We start from the raw sequence: 19,056 nt of genomic DNA, 5'->3' as shown, positions 1-19,056 counted from the left end.
TAGTTGCAAGTGCAGTGGATTCCAGTTAATTTGGGCATATCAGGACCAGGACATTTTGGCCCAATTAGGCAGCTACCTCAAAAAGCAAAAGGTTCATGGAAATAGTTAAAAAGGAATTTTTTTAAAAAAAGATGAGCTATTGTTTAACTGAGTAACAAATTGTGTTTTTAATGAAATACAGAGCAAATTAGAACGCTATCAATATTCTACAGTACTATAATACTGTGTATTCCGAATTCATCCAGTTAATACTGCCATGTTCTTTTGATTGACTGTAAATGAGCAAAATTAGCACAGTGATAATGGACTGCCTTCCTACAATGGACTTCAAATCTTCATTTTCATTGTAACATTTAAGGTGATTGCTGATACCTTCAAATTCTTTATAATTCCTAACTTGTTGAAGTAATGAAATCATTTTATTTTCTCTCCCGGCAATTTCTGGTATCTCCAAGTCTGAATGCTTGAAACTGCAGTGAACAATACAATTCTGCATTGTCTTGCTGCTTATTTCTCGCCAACTATCAGTGACAGAAATCACTGCTTTTTGAACACAAGTGCACAAAACTGATGTTACTTAAAAACAGCTTGCTGTAATCAAGGCATAGTGTCAAACGGCCATATAGGTGCGTGCTTCTGACGTTGGTTAGAAACTGTTCAACGATTTCTTGCCTCAATTAAGCGGCACAATGTCCCATATAAAGGGAATCACAGCTATTTTCTCAGTTAGTTTTTGTTCTCAAAAAGCCGTCCTAAATAAGAGGCTGTCCAAATTAACCAATGACCCAATTAACCAAAATCCACTGTATATTCATCCCTAAAGTACGGAGAGTACACTTGTGTACATTATTCTGGATGTCTCAGTGGGGCCCTGGATGATTGGAGCAACTCATATGTACTTTTGCACTTATTTCCTCTTGTAGTGAAGGCCAAGGGACAATTTATCTTCTGGTGTTGTAACTGCAAACTGACTTTAAGTAATTCGCTGTGTTGGATCTGTATAAAAATATAAAATAAGCTCAAAGACAGTACTCTTCCATTTCTGTTTTGTACTTTTACATGAAACATATATGAAAATTTGAATGCTTTGCATTTTAAAAAGTATAATTTTGCATTGTCATAAGTCTGGTGTAAAATTGAATATCATTTTTGGCACTTTCTTCTGAAAGCGTGCTTAGTTCAAGTTTATATTGGGTTTGGAAATGTTTACTTTGTAGCAGAAAGCTTGTGATTTAAAATTATTTTGGTACTGATTTTTTTTACATCACCAAATTTCTAGATCTATTATTTTTAATATGGATCCAATCACTATATTTTGTATCAGAAAAATTAATATCTCACGAGATGTGATGAGAATTATTTTATTTCTCAATGTTGGCATCATTGACTTTGCAAAATTTTTAAATTGAGAAGTTATTTGGGGGAAAATTACAACAAAAGTGCCTGCATGATTATTTCATAATTGCTGTGTGATATTTCCAGATGCAAAAAAATCTGTTCACAAATCTATAATTTATCATGCTTACATTGCTTATTTATATGCTGATTGTAAAATGACAAAAAAAGATTAAAAATGAATAGAAATCTATGCAAAATGTTTTGCCTGAATAATCAGCTTGAATGTGATGCAAAAGGATTTTGCTGCTGAAGGGCTGCCAGTGATTCAGGAAGCATCCCACAACTGATCAGCTGACTCCTCTCCTGCAATGTGTTGGTTATTCATCTCACTGCTCAGCTGCAGTGACTGGTACAGCTAACTATGCATTTCGTTTGGTGCTCGCAAAAGAAGCAGAGGTATAACAAAGATATCCAGCAGGGAAAACACACGGTTTGACGTCGGATTTGTTTTATCCCATTTCAGCAGGACCATGTATTCATAAGGGATGAAGCAGGCCAGAAAGACTCACGGCCTGATCTGCGGCCTACACCGTCTCTCCATAGTCGGGCCTCTCTTCTCAAGAACCGAGAGCATTTTGCAACAATTAGAACAGCATCTCTGGTAAGCTATATGAAACAAAGGATTTTTGTATGTTTCTTTTTTTCTCTCTGCAGTGACTGCTTATGCTAGTTAATCACCTTAATCTTTTAAGTCCAAGCATTATTTCTTCCCCCAATCACTAATTGTAAGCTAATTGTCCTGTATTAACCATTTATACTCAAGATTTGTGTAGCTTTTGTCTTTATTTGAATGTTTTAGAAAGGTTAAGTAAATGAAGCATAGCTTTAGCATTTAAAATACTCGGACTTTTTTTAAAAAGGATTTATGGTTGCAGAGACTTGATCTCCAATGGGTAATCTGTTGAAGCTCTGAGATGGCTTGCTCTCAGTGTAGCAAATGTCAGTCTAAAAGCAAGTATGCAGTCTTGCATTGTGCATTATACATTTTGTGTGCAGGCTGAAGGAAGGCGACGTAATAATTAACTTGCAAAATGTTTTATATCAGGGCCTGCTTAAGTATTTAGATCATGAGTAGGTAATTATTGAAGTAAAATACTTATGTAGTGTAAGATTTATTAATTAAAATCTATGTTACCTTAATATATGTCTGGAACATTATTAGGATGTACAAATCAGTTACAAATGCAACTTGAATTCAAATTGATTAATTTTCCTTTGAAGTAAATGGCACTGTTCATTCAAAAATCATCAATTACAAGTCCAGAGAACCAAAATATATTAATACATAAGATAAGCCATCATGATTCTTATTATAAATGTTCTAATTTAATGCTAAATATGGAAATTAAAAGGACCAACCAAGGTATTATATTCCGGCTTGTGTCTGATTCGGTATAAAACAGTTTTACTTGTTTCATGGAATGATGGTTTAATCGATTTCCAAATGGGATATCAATGGCTTTACCTGTTTCAGGCATATTTAATTGCTCTTTATGCACGTCACTGCTGAGGAAACCATTAAATGTAATTTTGATTTTGGCTATGTTACTGTATTAAAGGATTTGTGTGTGAGTATGTGTGTATGTGTATATGTAGGTACCTTCAGTTCGATGAAGTAGTTTTATCAATGTGAAATAATTTGGTCTCTTGACAAGGGGTCATTGTCCTCTAATATTGGAAAATCATGACATGCACAGTAGATGTTAGCTACTGAAAATCTATCACTTCTGTTTAAAAACCTAGCTTTTTAATAGCAGATTAGACATTTATGGATTTTTTTTTCCAGTCCTGGCTGGAAAGTCGAATAGAACAGCAACCTTATCGCAAAATTAAATTGCTCACCTTTTCTCCCCATTGAAATGAACCAAACTGAGCACCTTGTGCTCAATTTTCCTCTTGTTTCTTGGTGATAAGAGGAAAGTTTTCTTTCGCCCTCCCCCATTACACTTTACTACCATAAAGCAACTCAGCTTTTCAACATAACTCATTTTTAACCATCATGTATGATTGCCATTGTTTGCTGTCCGCTTTAAGAAGTTGCCCGCCCATTATTCCAGTGAACACGTGCTTATCTACTTGTTAGGTTAGCTTCAGTAACAATAAATGTGTATTTGACAGTTTCAAATACAGTGTTAGTAAACTTTTATACACATCCGGTTTAACCACAGAATTTGTTACAATATTATTAACCTGTTTACTTCTAGAGTTTTTTGTTTCAGATATTTTTTTTACTGTACACTGTTTTTCAATATAGAATCTAGAACTGTAGGAAAGAGAGCATTTTGGTTGAGTATCATTTATTTCCTCATTTCTCAAACACATACCACCCTGTTATTTCACTGCATGAAAGGTATATTAAATGTCAAGTATTGTAGATTGACATATTTGTCCATAATATTTGGCATCAAAGCACTGCATTTTTAACAATCACTTCAGGAGTATTCTTTTTCTGCACATTCTTAAAATTATGTCCTTCCCACATCTAGCATTGGAATTTTGAGGGAGGCTGCTTTGGATTAATCCGCAATCATCCTGTAAGATGTGATTGGTCTATGAAATATTTCCCTGATGTTTGTCTGATTACAAGCTGTTAAATTTTGTCATCTGAAGAAGATCAGAGTTAGTTTTGCATCTAGTCCATGGGTATCCAATATTTCAGATTTGGAGGAGCATTTTTGAAGTATGAATACACCGGAGAACAAAACTGCTGCTACCACTCATTCAGGTCTAACTTTATGAATGATACTTCCATATTGGAGAACTGTGGTATCTTTGGAGGCCGTTCTTAACTAGAAGAATGAGACTTCATTTCAGCATTTGTTAAACGGTTGTACCCTACTTGTACCAGCAAATCAAAGGGTTGAACCATCCTGTTTCATGAATTGCCCATCAATCTATCAATTTTACTATCTCTCAGTGAACCCCACAGCAAAGCCTTACTGCAAACATAGCAATCTGCTTTCTGAAAGCACCCTCATCCAACATTCCCCCCTTTATGTCATCTCAGCAGTAAATCTTTATTGTGGCACAGTAATGTCGTGGTTAGCACAACGCTTTACAATACCAGCGACCCAGATTCAATTTCCACCATTACCTGTAAGGAGATTGTACATTCTCCCCAAAGTGAGTGGGTTTCTTCCGGATGTTCTAGTTTCCTCACACACTCCAAAAACCTACCAGTTGGTTAATTGGATATTGAAAATTGTCCTGTGATTATGCTAGGATTAAATTGTGGGATTGCTGGGCACCACAGCTTGAGCTATTCCATGCTGTATCTCAAATAAAAAAAAAACAAAAAAATGTGGGAGACTATTAAGCAAATTCCTATCGCTGGGCAATTTGTGACTTGTGAGCAGCAGAATACTGCGGATTGCCATTGAGAGGGTTAGTTAGTTCAAGTATGAGTTAATGAATATTCACATTCATGCAATGTGTTTAAAATTAGTTTTTCAGATAAAACTTCTCAATCAATCATCTATATTAATATTTTTATAACCTTTGTTGCAAATTGATGCACTGACTGCAAAGAAATCTGCCCTAAAAAAATTTTCCATCCAAAGTGTAGGCTTCCCTTTTCCTGATGAAGGTTTCGAGCAGGCATCAGTGCACAGAAATCATGATGTCATTGTGCTAGCTGAGCACCCAATCAGATTGAGGAATTTTTACAGGCAGCAGTGCATGAATAAAAGAGGCTAACATAGCTATCGTTCGATCGTTTTACCAAATGGAACATATATGATGTACAGTAGAACCTGAAAAATCACATTTTAAAACTGAAATATATAGAAACAGTTAATTGGTACACTGCTTACATTATATTTTTAGGTACCAAGTGTTTGCTAAGCAGGGAAAACAGCTCAATATGCCATCTTATATGTCACATAGCAGCAAATAGTATTTTTAAAGTTATTTTGTTGTGTAATCAGTTAAGAAATCCCTTTTTTGACATTTTATTTGATTCTGTTTTAGAAGGCTAGCAAATGGTGCAACCTGGAAAGGAGCACCCTATCACTGATTAGTAGCTTATGCATTTTGATATTGAACTGTGTCAATGCACAAATCATGAAAACTAACGCTCATTCTATCAACAGTGGGCATTAATATTTGTGTTATTATTACTTTGCACAATTTAAGCCTTTAATTTCACTCCATACTCAAACTCTCCTGCTTTACTTTTTCCTTTCAAGTTTTGCAGAAAAGAGAAGTATCTAATTTGCATGCAGCCTTTTGTGGTTAAAATTAAAACTGTAGTGGAAGCATTATAGCAAAAATTATAATTGCATAGCTTTAAACAACATCTAGGGTATTCAATAACTTTTTCAACTCCATTGTAGGTACATTTGTTTTATTAACTAATTTAGGCTGCATGAAAATAAAACTGATTGATTTAATTGCAAAGTTTAGGACCAGTGGAAAAGTTCACTATGTGTGATTATATAAAACAGATGTAGGAACAATTGTTGGCATGGGTAGTTGGGGAAGGATTTACACATCCAGTGGACTAAGATTTTTAATTGATGGGAAATAAATCTTATTCAATTTTTTTTTTGATGTGGATGATGCAAATTAGAGTGGAATTCTGATTTCCTCTTCTGAGGAAACCATGTGGTGAAACCATTTCACCCTGAAATTGGGAAATGCGAAAACCAGGTATTATCAATCTACAGTATCAATCTTTTGTTCTAATTTCATTGGGATACTAGTTCCTCGTTGTAGCTTGAAACTTGAATTCCTAAGCATACTTAAGTTGTCATTTTATCTGTTCAAGATATTAGAATGAACGATCTTCTAACTTAGGAGAAAATACCAGTATTCAGCACTCATTGCATTGAAATCTATGAATTTGAACCCACGAACTGTTTCAGAATTGGGACTTTGGTTCTCCATATAAATGTATATAACTTAGCTTAAGAAAATGGCAGAATCACCTCCAACCAAATTTTAAATGTTTATTTGTCTAAAGGGCAAATTAATCAGACAGTGGGAAAGAGTATTGAATGAAATTTAAGTGGTGTTCACTTGTTGAAACCTGAAAGTAGTGATTTTACAGTATTTTGGCTAGAACTGAGAAGATGTTGACAGGAGGTTAGCTTCTTGTTGGTTAGAAGTAGTTTGGAATATATGTCTTTTTGACACATGCAAAAATAACTTGAGTAGATTAGTTTCTATACCTACAGAACAATACAGGCCCTTCAGCCCACAAAGTTGTGCCGAACATATCTCTACCGTAGAAATTACTAGACTTACCAATAGCCCTCTATTTTACTAAGCTCCATGTACCTGTCTAAAAGTCTCTTAAAAGACCCAATCATATCCACTTCCACCACCGTTGCTGGCAGCTCATTCCACGCACTCACCACTCTCTGAGTAAAAAAACTTAACCCTGACATCTCCTCTGTACCTCCTCCCCAGCACCTTAAACCTGTGTCCTCTTGTGGCAACCATTTCAGCTCTAGGAAAAAGCTTCTAACAATCCACACGATCAATGCCTCTTTTATCATTTTATACACCTCTATCAGGTCACCTCTCATCCTCCGTTGCTCCAAGGAGAAAAGGCCAAGTTCCTCAACCTATTCTCATAAGGCATGCTCCCCAATCCAGGCAACATCCTTGTAAATCTCCTCTGCACGCTTTCTATGGCTTCCACATCCTTCCTGTAGTGAGGTGACCAGAACTGAACACAGTACTCCAAGTGGGGTCTGACCAAGGTCTTATATAGCGGCAACATTACCTCTTGGCTCCTAAATTCAATTCCATGATTGATGAAGGCCAATACACCGCACGCCTTCTTAAGCACAGAGTCAACCTGCGCAGCTGGTCATTTTTCTCTTTTAGTTTCATTTAGTTGAAGAGTCATGGATTGCTTGTTAGTTTTTAGTGTAGTTAACATCTGAAGCACTTGTAGGATCAAGGTACTTTAAATAGGGAACAACAAATTATACATGGCATCACAAGTCAGGTGAGGGAATAATATTCTTCAAAAAACATGTTAGTTTCATTTTTCCAAAGCAGGTTATTAGCAGCATTTTTACTTCATAACTTTGCAATGTTTGTAGAGCAGATATTTAGGACAGTGAAAAGTAGCTAAGTAGCCATGACTCATTTGAAAGTACAAGTAGAATCATGAGCACAGAGGAAGCCATTGGCCATCAAGCCCATGTCAGCTCTCTATAGACTAGCCCAATCAGTGCCCTTCCCTAATAGATCCTCATAGCCTCGTATGTTTATCTCTCTAATGTGCAAACCAATTTTTTTATTTCATTGATCATCCTTACTTCTACTACTGCTATAGGTCACAGACACCAGGTTGTTACCACATGTTGCAATTTAAAAAATTGTTCTGGACATTCCATTGGTACTCTCTGCCAAATCTATGTCCTCCAGTATTTTACCATCATACAAACTTTGCTTTTGTCCACTTATTTAAGACTATCATAACCTTGTACAGCTCTTTAAAATTGCCCCTTGACTTCCTTCCCATTAATAAAACTGCCACTGTCTTCAGCCTACCCTGTAGCTAAAAGAACTTCATCTCTGGAAAATATTCTGGCAAATCTTTCTGTCAATTAAGGACATCCACATTCTCTCTAAGGAGTGGTGACCAAGATTGGCACAACTAGAGTTTTGTAAAGGTTCAGATTGCCTCTCTAATTCTGTATTCTGTTTATTAGGCAATATCCCATAAGCTCTGCTAAATCACTTTTGATGTATTCATCAAACTTCAAAGGTCCACGTACATGTATCATTGCTCCTTTGTTCCTGCATATTATTTAGAACCATGCCATTAAATCTGTATTGTTTCTGTCTGTACTTTATGCAAAATATCTTGGGTTGACAGCTCTATCTTTTCAATAGCTGCCTCCTCACTTGGTACTGATGCCTGTGTCCCTATCAGTCCTAATGTGTGACCTAGCTCTACATTGATAATACTTCCCTTTCCATTTTGACTCTTGTTAGCCAGCAGTGACTATAGATGATTTAAAGTTCTAATCTTGAAAGCATAACCATAGAATCTCAGTGCTGCTGATCCGTAATTTTCCATTAGTGCTCCTGGATATCCTGCAGCCTTTATGAGCTGTCCTTTATCCCTGAAGGGAGCCAACACACCATACCTAAATCAGAAGATGGCAGGTTCACTTTCCATTTTAGGTATTGTAGCAACCAAAACTAATTTGATGTTCCAGTGCAATAATAGGGTGCTCCACTTTCATGGGTTTATTTACTAGCATGAAAGGTCACTACTGTTAAAACATTAGAGTGCAAAAAGTCAGTGATATTTTTAAGAAACAAATTTCTCTACCTGAACAAATTATGTATTTCCAAAGCATCTTGGATAGCCACGATAGACACTACGTGCACAAGTCTTATCCTTTTTAGTTATATGTCATTAGGTGAAATGTCATTGGCCTTTGCTGTAAGCAGGTGTAACACTTGCAACACATATAAAATGCTAGAGGAACTCAGCGGTATCCGTGGAGAGGAATAAAAAGTCAGTGTTTCAGGCCGAGACTCAGTTCGAAACGCCAACTGTCTGTTCTTCTTCATGGATGCTGTCTGACATGCTGAGTTCCTCCAGCGCTTTGTGTGTTCCTCAAGATTACTAACATCTGCAGAATATCTTGTGTTTACAATTAGCACTTTCAATCTAGGACCTATTTGCACAAAATCTAACTGAAGGTAACGTAACAGAAGAAAATCAAAAATCTGTAGCTACTATATTTAAACTTACTGCAGCACATATTGGGGGAAAAAAGCAGAATACTGTAAGCATGGAAGTGCTCATTGAAGATGAAAAACCAGCTTAAAGCTTTTGATCAGTGACTTTCATCAGAACTCATGAATTTTATTGGCTGGTGATGTAGTGGCATCAACACCAGACTCCAAGTCAAGTAGTTTAGGGTTTGAATCAACCAGCTTCTTACACGCTTTACATCCAAGCTGGGTTGAGCGTCAAGCTAGCAGCTTGGCCTCACAATAAAAACAGACAAATGCTCAAAAAACGGCAAGGTTGCCACCGGGTTCGCCAAAAGGCAGAGACAGGAACAACAACCTGAATTTTATTAGAAAGTCATTGTTAATTCAGCTTCTCGCTCCTCAGATGCTGAATATTTCCAATAAATTCTGTTTTACTGCAGTTTAATGTTGTTTGATTTTATCTTTGTGTGGAAGAATATTTATACAGTGGTGGCCTCAAACTAGAAACAAATTGATAAATTTATTTTTTTATCATTCATATATTGGATATGGGCCAGGCTGATATTTTCCAGTATTCACTGCCCATTTCCAATTGCCATTGAGAAGGTGGTATTGTTCTGTTCACTTCAACTGTTCCAGCTAGATAAGATTTTCCCCAGTGCAGCAGGTCAAAATGAAAATTCTATGACTATGGCATAGTCTGGATGGTGATTGTCCTTATATTTGTGCTCTTAAAAGTGATTCAGAGATTTGAGACATACTGTTTAAGAAATCATGGTAATTTGTCACATTACATTTTATAAATGATGGAAGCAACAAAATGTCTAGTAGTAGAGGGAGTGAATGTTTAAGATGGTAGATGGAGTGTTAATTAAGTGGGTTGCTTTGTACTGGACATTGTTGAGTTTGTGTGAGTGTTCTAAGAACTGTTGCTAACTACCTTATAGATTGGAGAAAGTTATTGGGGAGATGGCGAGCGAGTCGACTTTCACAGAATATCCAGCCTCTGACCTGCTTGTGGTTGATCCAATTATGTCATTGGTTAGTAGCCACCTCCTTTGATCATGCCATGGATTGTTTAGGGGAGGTGGTTAGAATATCCCATATTCAAGGTTGTTGTCTAGGACTTGCATGGCATGATTGTTACTTTTCATTTACTAGCTCAGTGTAAATGTTGTCCTGTCATGCTTTGTGCAGTTGTGAACAGTTTTTTTTTGAGGGCCACAAATGAATGCATGTCATCAGTTATTGGGTTGGGGCAGGATAAAGTCAGCGATGAAACAACTAAAATTGTTTGTGTCTGTAACAATGCTGCATGGAAATTCTCCAGCAGTGTTTCAGAATGTCTTAATTACAGCTACCCCATTGGCTTTTTGTTGTTTGAGATACGACTCCATCCTGTGGAGCATTCTCAGATGATTTACATTGAACAATTTTACCTGAGCACCCAAATGCCACAGTCAGTGATGTTTAAGATCACTGGAATTCAGCCATTCTGTCCTTGTTTTGACCAAGGCTGCAACAAGGCCTGGTGGCAAAAAGTCTTCTAGAGTCTAGAATATGCATCAATGAGTACGTTATTGGAAACTAATTCAACACCTTCCATTATTTGGCTGATGATTGAGAGGAAGTTGAGATAATTTTCCTGGATTAGGTTTATTCTATATTTTATATGTATGATATGCCTGCAAGATTTTCTGCTTTTGCCCAGATAAATGAACACATTCAGTAGAAACACTTGAATTAATGTAAAATGTCTTGACAGCTTCAGACCGACATGGGGATTAAGGACAAAGAACCTAGCAATAATCTTATATGTCAAGAATACCCTTTTAATAAAACAAAACAAAAATTATTGGTCCTTATCTTCCTCTTAAGTGTAGCTGTCAGTCAATCAAGTCAAACACTCTGAAGGATCTTCAACGCTGCAGGCTTATTGAATGATTTGATGTGAAGAGAAAACTTCATAAATCGATCTGTCCCAAATCTGTTAATAACCTGGCAGACCAGTAATAACTAAGCATATCAACACTTATCATTATAAGTCTTGTATATCAAAGATGGCGATGATAGTAATCAAACTGCAATGCACGTTTTTGCAGTTTGCGGAACTAACTTAATTGTGCATGTTCAGTTTTTATGAAATAACTATTAAATAGTACATCTGAACTAGAAATGTTCCATTTTAATAGCCCTATTTTTCTTAATTTTTATATCATTGTAATACTGGTCATCTTAATTTCATGATTTTATTCTTGCTACCAGGTTACAAGACAGATCCATGAGCATGAACAGGAAAACGAATTACGTGAACAGATGTCAGGCTACAAGCGGATGCGAAGGCAGCACCAGAAGCAGCTGATGGCTTTAGAGAATAAGTTGAAGGCTGAGATGGATGAACATCGTCTAAGATTGGAGAAGGAAGTGGAAACTCAGTGTAACAATGCATCCATTGAGCTGGAGAAGCTGGCAAAAAAACAACAGATTTCCATGGAAAAGGAGGTAAAACGAAAAAAAGGGAATCTGAAGAAAGATAAATATAAAATTAGTCCTGGAGGAGGAGGCAGAGCCATATAAATACACATTTAGAAACTACGGACTATTTAGGTTATAATACTTGGTACTGCATTGATTGGTTACCAAAGGGTGATGTTAAGTCTAGATTAACAGTAAAAGGTGAAAATGGATGGGTAGAATGAAGAGAATATCAGTTATAGAGTGAGACTGAGTAATTTTAATGTGGCTGTAAAATGGCCAATTATGCTGCTTTGTCCTTGCAATGTGTTGCTAATAACAAGAAAGTGCCATTTTGGCCAGACTATGCAAATAATAGCAAAGGAAAAAAAAACTGGCCAAAATAATGACTTGTTGAAAGAGACAGCTCTGATATAGATATAAAGACTAAATTAGCAGAAGTTGGAGAATTTGATAGTATCAAAGGCAGCAACATGCCAAATGATGATTGAGTTCCTCAAAATTGCATTGATGTCTGTACCCAGAGAATTGTCCTGCACCATTACCTCTCATGTTCCCCTTGGGTCTTTCCTTGGAACACACAGATTTCTTGTGTTGCTATCTGGCAACATCACACAACATGTCTCCATCTCATCTCAATAAATAATTTCTTGGGATGTCCCAGTTTTCTCTGATTTGGGGCACTTATTGTCAAACTTCCAACTTTGAAAAAGCAGAAATTTCCACCAACTAAATGCTGCACGATTCCAATTTAATCACTCCAACACTGGAACGACATTTTAAGATCCCTTGGCCTTGAGCTCTAAAATTCTACCCTTTATGTGATGCTCATTAAAATCTAAAATTGAATTGACTTTATTACTTACATCCTTCATGTACGTGAGGAGTAATAAACTTCATGCTATGTAAAGTTTTCAGTTTTTGATCACTTCCCTTGACTTGCCTCAATGGTGAACTTGTATGTAAAACACTCATGTATTTGTTGAATTACTGTATCAGTAATCAAGGAATCAGTTTGGTTCACATCTGAATCATGAAACTGGCATTTATTTTAACACACTTTTTATTTCAATTTAAAATCAAGGTCTTTAATTGGCTAGAGTTCTAGCTCTGGATGCCCTTTTCCCCTCAAAGGATAGTGACTCATCTGTGCTCGATGAATATTCTCTTTTAAGGCCTTTTATTGTTAGTTTAATATTTTTTTCTGCTAATCTCGGATTCCAGTCCATCTGGGTCAGATTCCTTTGCATATCATTGAAATTATTTTTTTGTTCAATATTTTCACTTAAGTTCCATTTTTTTCTGCACCTACTGCGAACAGAATGTTTGGATTACCCCTACACATTTCTCCAACTTTGTGCTCTACAATTAGCTTCAATTGTTTATTTTTTGTTTCCCTAATGCTGCAAATGTGTATGCTAATAATTTTTCAGGAGTACTTCTTCCTTCTTGGCCCTTGCAGTCTTCTAATTAACAGTGGAATTGTTGAAGGCACCTGCTGTCTAAAGTTTTGGCACCTTTCTGAAATTTTCTAATACAATCACTCTTCCATCTGCTTCCCATTATTTTGAGGCCTGAAAAATAACTTCTCTATTCTTCGACTGCATTCATATTAATCTCTTTTGATTTTCAAGCATGTTGCTCTGTATCTGGGAATATGCTACATCAAGTTCCCATTCCTACTTTGAGCCTGATGCTATTTTTTTCTTTAAGTAATCTCTGGGGCTACATGCAACAAAATTCATCAACCAAGTTTACCCCTCTGCAGATTTGTAAAACGCTCAAGCTTTCTTTGCATCTCTCCGCTTTCTATTCCTTCTTATTCCTAAATTTTATTTTTTTTGCTTTCCTAATACAATGCCAGCTTGAATCTACTCTCAGATCATTACCATATTGCCCTTCCTCTAGCTAAAGCTGGTAATTAAATTCAATTTAAAGACTCTGTTATTAATTTAAAATAACTCTAATTATCTATCTTTAAAAATTTAATCCAGCTGAACTTAAATTTGCCAAAAAAATTGACTCATTTGTGCATATTTCATATATTTGGTCAAATTATTGGGCAGATTCTTGAGCAGTGTGCATTGAGTTTGAATTCTTATTTTATATGAGCTAAAACACAGGTTCTTTTGTGTGCTGAGAACATTATTAAATGTAGATTAAACATTGAAGTGGCTAAATAGGATTCTGCTATCGTAGTTTCATGGCTGTTGCCCTTTGCAACTGAATATGAACTTTGCTTCTTTCAGATGAAGATAGCAGCACAGGATGAGAAAAAAACACAACAACAAATTGCAGCCCAACAGAAAAAGGAACTGACCATGTTCTTAGACTGTCAGAAGCACCAGTACAAACTTTGTAAGGAAAAAATTAAAGAGGTAAGTATGAATAGGGGAACATGGTTTGGGATGAGAGGGGGCGCTGTAAGTTGAGTAAGTCACTATTTTGCAAAACAAAATTGCATTTATTTTCATGCAGAACTTGAAGCGTAAAGTAATCTTGAAAGGGTCTGAAAAAACGCTCTACATGACATTTACTTTAGATCATTTGTCTAAGGTTCATGGTTCAAGAGCTGAGATACTGCAAATCATCATTGACCTAATTCAGAGGAATTATTTGAATTTTCTCTCCTGTGATAGAATCAGAAATTTAGTGTGCATATTGGGCAAACAAAGATTATTTGGTTTAATTTCAATTTCTATCTTTAAGCATTTCCGTTTCTCTTCTCAAGTAATATCATCTCAACCACATTCCAGCCCATTTCCACCACGTATGTAGCCAAAGAGAATGGTAAATGATAAATGGCTATATCTTCCTATGCATCTTTTAAAGGCTTTGGTTTTTATTCAAGGCTGGGGATCTCAAGATTTGAATACACTAGACAACTTAATATATTCCCTCAACTTTTGTTTATCACTACCGTTTCTTCACACTCTTTTCCCTTAATCTATATCATTCCCATTTTCTGTGAAGCCATGGAAAGTACTCATTCAGACATTTACACGTCTTCAGCTTCTACACTCATATTGTCACTTTGGCCTCTAATAAGGCATGTTCTGGTATCCTCTCGCTATGTATTTATAAACTATCTTAGTGGTTTCTTTGATTTTTATCGATATATTTTACACACCCACTCAGCCTCCTTAATTTTATCTCTGCAATTTTTCTTCTCCAGGAGATGAATGAAGATCACAGTACACCAAAGAAGGAAAAGCAAGAGCGATTGTCCAGGCACAAGGAAAACCTTCAACGCACACAGGCAGAAGAAGAATCACAACTTCTTGGCCGCCAACGATTACAGTATGATCGAAACTGTCGAGAGCTTAAGCGTAGGTTGTTGATCATGCGACATAATTTGGAGCAGGAGCATCTACGCGAGGTAAAATAGAAGAGAAATCAGACCTTTGTATATGTGAATCTAATCATTTAATACCTTTTGCTTTAAAATAGAGGTGTCAGTGTTGATCAGAAAAGCAAAACTTTCTCTGCTCTTTCTCTCTGCTGTCTTCACACCATTCTGTTCATGAAAGGAAATTTTATTTAATTTTTAGTTCCAAACAGGTTTTTTAAATACACTTAATGACCACTTTATTAAGTACACCTGCTTATTAATGCAAATATCTAATCAGCCAGTCATGTGGCAGCAACTCAGTACATAAAAACATATAGACATCGTTAAAAGCTTCAATTATTGTTCAGACCCATCATCAGAATGGCGAGGAAGTATGATCTAAGAGACTTTGATGTGGAATGGTTGGTGTTGCCAGATGAGGCGGTTTGAGTAGCACAAAAACTGATATCTGAATTTTCACGCACAATAGTCTCTTAGAATTTACAGTGAATGGTGCATTAAAAAACATCCAGTGAAAAGAAGTTCTGTAGGCAAAAATGCTTTGTTGATAAGAGGTCAGAGGAGAATGGCCAGACTGATTCAAGTTGACATGAAGATGACAGTAACTCCAGTAACCACGCATTGCAAATTGGTGTGCAGAAGAGCATCTCTGAAGGCATAACAAGTTGAACCTTGAAGTGTTTGAGCTACAGTAGCAGAAGATCATACCTAATACAGTGGCAACTGAGTGTATATGGTATTCAAGATTTGTGAACAAAATGTAGTTTTAAAGGACTGAAGATGCATGTCAATAACCGCCATTCACCTTTATTTAGGCAGGTCTCACACCTGTGCAGATATGCCGAGTCTAGAATATGCTGAGTGACAGATGCCAGTGGAGTAATAGTTGCAAGTGTATCTGTCACCCTAGTGTCATCAGTTCCCACTGTCCTGGAATTGTCCAGCATTATTCTGGGAAATCTTAACTGTGCCATCCCAATCTTGCCAGATAGTTATAGAGGTTATCAGCACTGAAACAGGCCCTTGTCCATGCCAACCATTCTTTCTGTCCAAGTCAGTCCCATTTACCCACATCCCTCCAAGTCTTTTCTATCCAAGTACCTGTTAAATGTTGGTAATGCATCTGCCTCAACTACTTCCTGTGGTAGCTCACTCTCTGGATGGAAAATGTTCCCCTCAGGTTCCTATTAATTTTTGACCATTCCACACTAAATCTAGGCCTTCTAATGATTCCCAGCTTGCTCAGCCTCTCTCCATAATCAGCCCCCTGCATCCTGGCAACACCCTTGTAAATCTTCTCTACACTCTTTCCACCTCAATGATACAATTCCTATAGCAAGTGACTAAAACTGAAAATTAATATTCAAAATGTGGCCTTACCAGTGTCTTGTATAACTGCAATTAACATCCCATCATCTGTGATCAATGCTTTGATTGATGAGGACCAGTAAGCCACAAGCTGCCTTCAGCACCCTGTTCTACCTGTGGCATCTCTTTCCAGTATTGATGTACTTGTTCTCCAAGTTCTCTCCACTACAGCATTCTCCTGGGTCCAGTTGTTAACTGTGAATGTCTTACCCAGTTGATCATGATCCTTCTGTAAATCTAAAAACCATCTTCACTGTCAGTGACACCATTTGTTTCAGTCTCATCTGCAGACTTGCTAACCGTGTTTTGTACATTCTCATCCAGATCATTTCTATAGATGACAAACAGCAATGGACCAAACACTGACCCCTTGGAAACAAAAAATAATCTTCCATTATCACCTTCACCTTCCTTTCAGGCCAATTGTACATTCGATGAGCTAGCTCTCTTTTAATGCCAGACAACCTAACTTTTCACTTTTCTATCCCACCCCCTCCTCCTTTGCGACTTGTTTTCTAATTTTTCCTAGTTTCAATGAAAAGTAGTCTAAATTATTCTCTCCATGGATGTTGTCTGAGCTGCTGAGTATTTTCCAGCATTTTTTCCTTTCTTTTTATTTCAAATGTCTGCCACCTGCAGTTTTTATTTTCTTGTTTATATGAATTTTACCTCTGATATTGATTGTAATTTGTGTATTTAAATTGTCATCATAAAGCAGAGGTACTAATTGTGTTGCTGACAAAATATGAAACTGTGACAGTTGTTCAAGAACATCATTCAGTTGCTGAAATTATTTCAGAGCAGATGAAATATAATCATGTAATATCACTGTCTACCTTGTAGGAAGTGAATAAGAAGCAAACGCAGAAGGAGATGGAACACGCCATGTTAATTCGACATGATGAGTCCACGCAAGAACTGGAGTTCCGACAGCTGAACATGCTGCAGAAGTTGAGGATTGATCTAATCCGCTTGCAGCATCAGACTGAGCTGGAGAATCAAAGGGAATATAATACACGGCGAGAACGAGAATTACATCGAAAACATGTCTTAGAACTCCGACAGCAGCCAAAGAGTCTGAAGGTATGGGATGCATCTTAGAGTTATATCATTCTTAATAAATCCAAAAGAGATGTTTTGGGTGAGCAGAAATGGTGGAGAGTTCATAAGAGAGATGGTGATGTAAGGCTGATTAATACTGGGTGCTGGTTTTGGATCTTTGTTTATTCATTTAGAGGCGCAGCATGGTAACAAGCCCTTCTGGCCCAGGAGCCAGTGCCACCCAAAAACATGCAAATGACTTAGGTAGGCTTGGGTGGAAAAAAAATGGAGAGTGAGATGGGAGATGAGGGTTAGATTGATCTTGAAGTAGGTTAGAATTAGCACAACGTTATGGGCTGAAGGGCCTGTAGAGTGCTGTACTGTTCTGTGTTCGCTGTTCTGTACTACACTAGACCTATGGAATCATAAGACCATTTGACTCCAAGACATAGGAGTAGAATTAGGCCACTTGGCCCACTGAGTCTGCTCCGCCAGTCCATCGTGGCTTATTCATTATCCCTCTCAACCCCATTTTCCCACCTTCTCCCCATAACCTTTGATGCCCTAATTGCGCAAGAACTTCTCAAATTCTGATTTAAGTATACTCAATGACTTGGCCTCCATAAGCGTCCATGGCAATGAATTCTACAGATTCACCACAGCCTGATTTTTCATTTCTGTTTTAAATGGATCTCCCTCTATTCTGAGGCTGTGTCCTCTGGTCCGAGACTCATCTACTATAGGAAACATCTTCTACACATCTGCTCTGTCTTGGGCCTTTCAATATTCGATAGTTTTCAGTGAGATCTCCCCCCCACCCCACCATTCTTTTATACTCCAGTAAGTACAGGCCTAGAGCCATCAAAAACTTTTCATCTGATAACCCTTTCATTCCCAGAATCATTCTCATGTACCTCCTATGGGCACTGTCCAATGCTAACACATCTTTTCTTAGACAAGGGGCCCAAAACTGCTCTCAATACTTCTATCTGCAGTCCGACCAATACCTTATAAAGCTTCAGCATCACATCCTTGCTCTTATTTTCTACTCCTCTCTAAATGAATGCTAACATTGCATTTACCTTCTTTATTACCAACGCAAACCTGTGCAGCAATTTTTCTCCCCATTTAGAAATATTCTGTGCCTTTATTCCTTCTACCAAAGTGCATGACTGTACACTTCCCCACACTATATTCCATCTGCCGCTTCTTTGCCCATTTTCATAATCTGTCCAATTCCTTCTTCAGACTCCCAGCTTCCTCAACACTACCTATTCCTCTACCTATCTTTGTATCGTCTGCAAATTTGGCCACAAAGCCATCAGTTCTGTCATCCAAGTCATTGAGATCTAACATGAAAAAAGCAGTCCCAGTATCGACCTATGTGGAACACCACTAATTGGTGGCAGTCAACCAGAATAGGTCCCCTTTGTTCCAACTCTGCAACTCCTGCAATTATTCAGTCTTCTATCCATGCCAAAATCTTTCCTGTAATACCATGGGCTCTTTTTAAGCAGCCACACATGAAATATCCTGTCAAATGCCTTCAGAAAATCCAGGTTAATGACATCTACTGACTCGCATTTGTCTATCTTACTTGCTATTTCCTCAAAGAATTCCAACAGATTTGTCAGGCTAGATTCCCCCTGACTTTGTCCTACATTATCATGCACTTCCAAATGCCCAGAAGCCTCATCCTTAATAATGGACTCCAACATCTTCTCACT

The 19,056-nt window shown here is 37.2% G+C and overlaps 1 protein-coding gene across 1 annotated transcript in view; it reads left to right on the top strand.

The window, feature by feature from the left end:
- taok3a (TAO kinase 3a) overlaps nucleotides 1-19,056 on the top strand; it is a 112,235-nt gene that overhangs the window by 79,047 nt on the left and 14,132 nt on the right. Inside the window, exons 14-18 of the mRNA XM_059988308.1 lie at nucleotides 1,862-1,999; nucleotides 11,359-11,595; nucleotides 13,818-13,946; nucleotides 14,744-14,947; nucleotides 17,132-17,371. Coding sequence (XP_059844291.1) covers nucleotides 1,862-1,999; nucleotides 11,359-11,595; nucleotides 13,818-13,946; nucleotides 14,744-14,947; nucleotides 17,132-17,371 — 948 coding nt within the window. The remainder of the gene's footprint in view (nucleotides 1-1,861; nucleotides 2,000-11,358; nucleotides 11,596-13,817; nucleotides 13,947-14,743; nucleotides 14,948-17,131; nucleotides 17,372-19,056) is intronic.

The sequence above is a fragment of the Hypanus sabinus genome, chromosome 13, assembly GCF_030144855.1.
Source record: "Hypanus sabinus isolate sHypSab1 chromosome 13, sHypSab1.hap1, whole genome shotgun sequence".
In the NCBI taxonomy this organism is placed as follows: domain Eukaryota; kingdom Metazoa; phylum Chordata; class Chondrichthyes; order Myliobatiformes; family Dasyatidae; genus Hypanus; species Hypanus sabinus.
The sequence above is the reverse complement of the archived record's forward strand: the minus strand, read 5'-3'. Positions and strand labels throughout refer to the sequence as shown.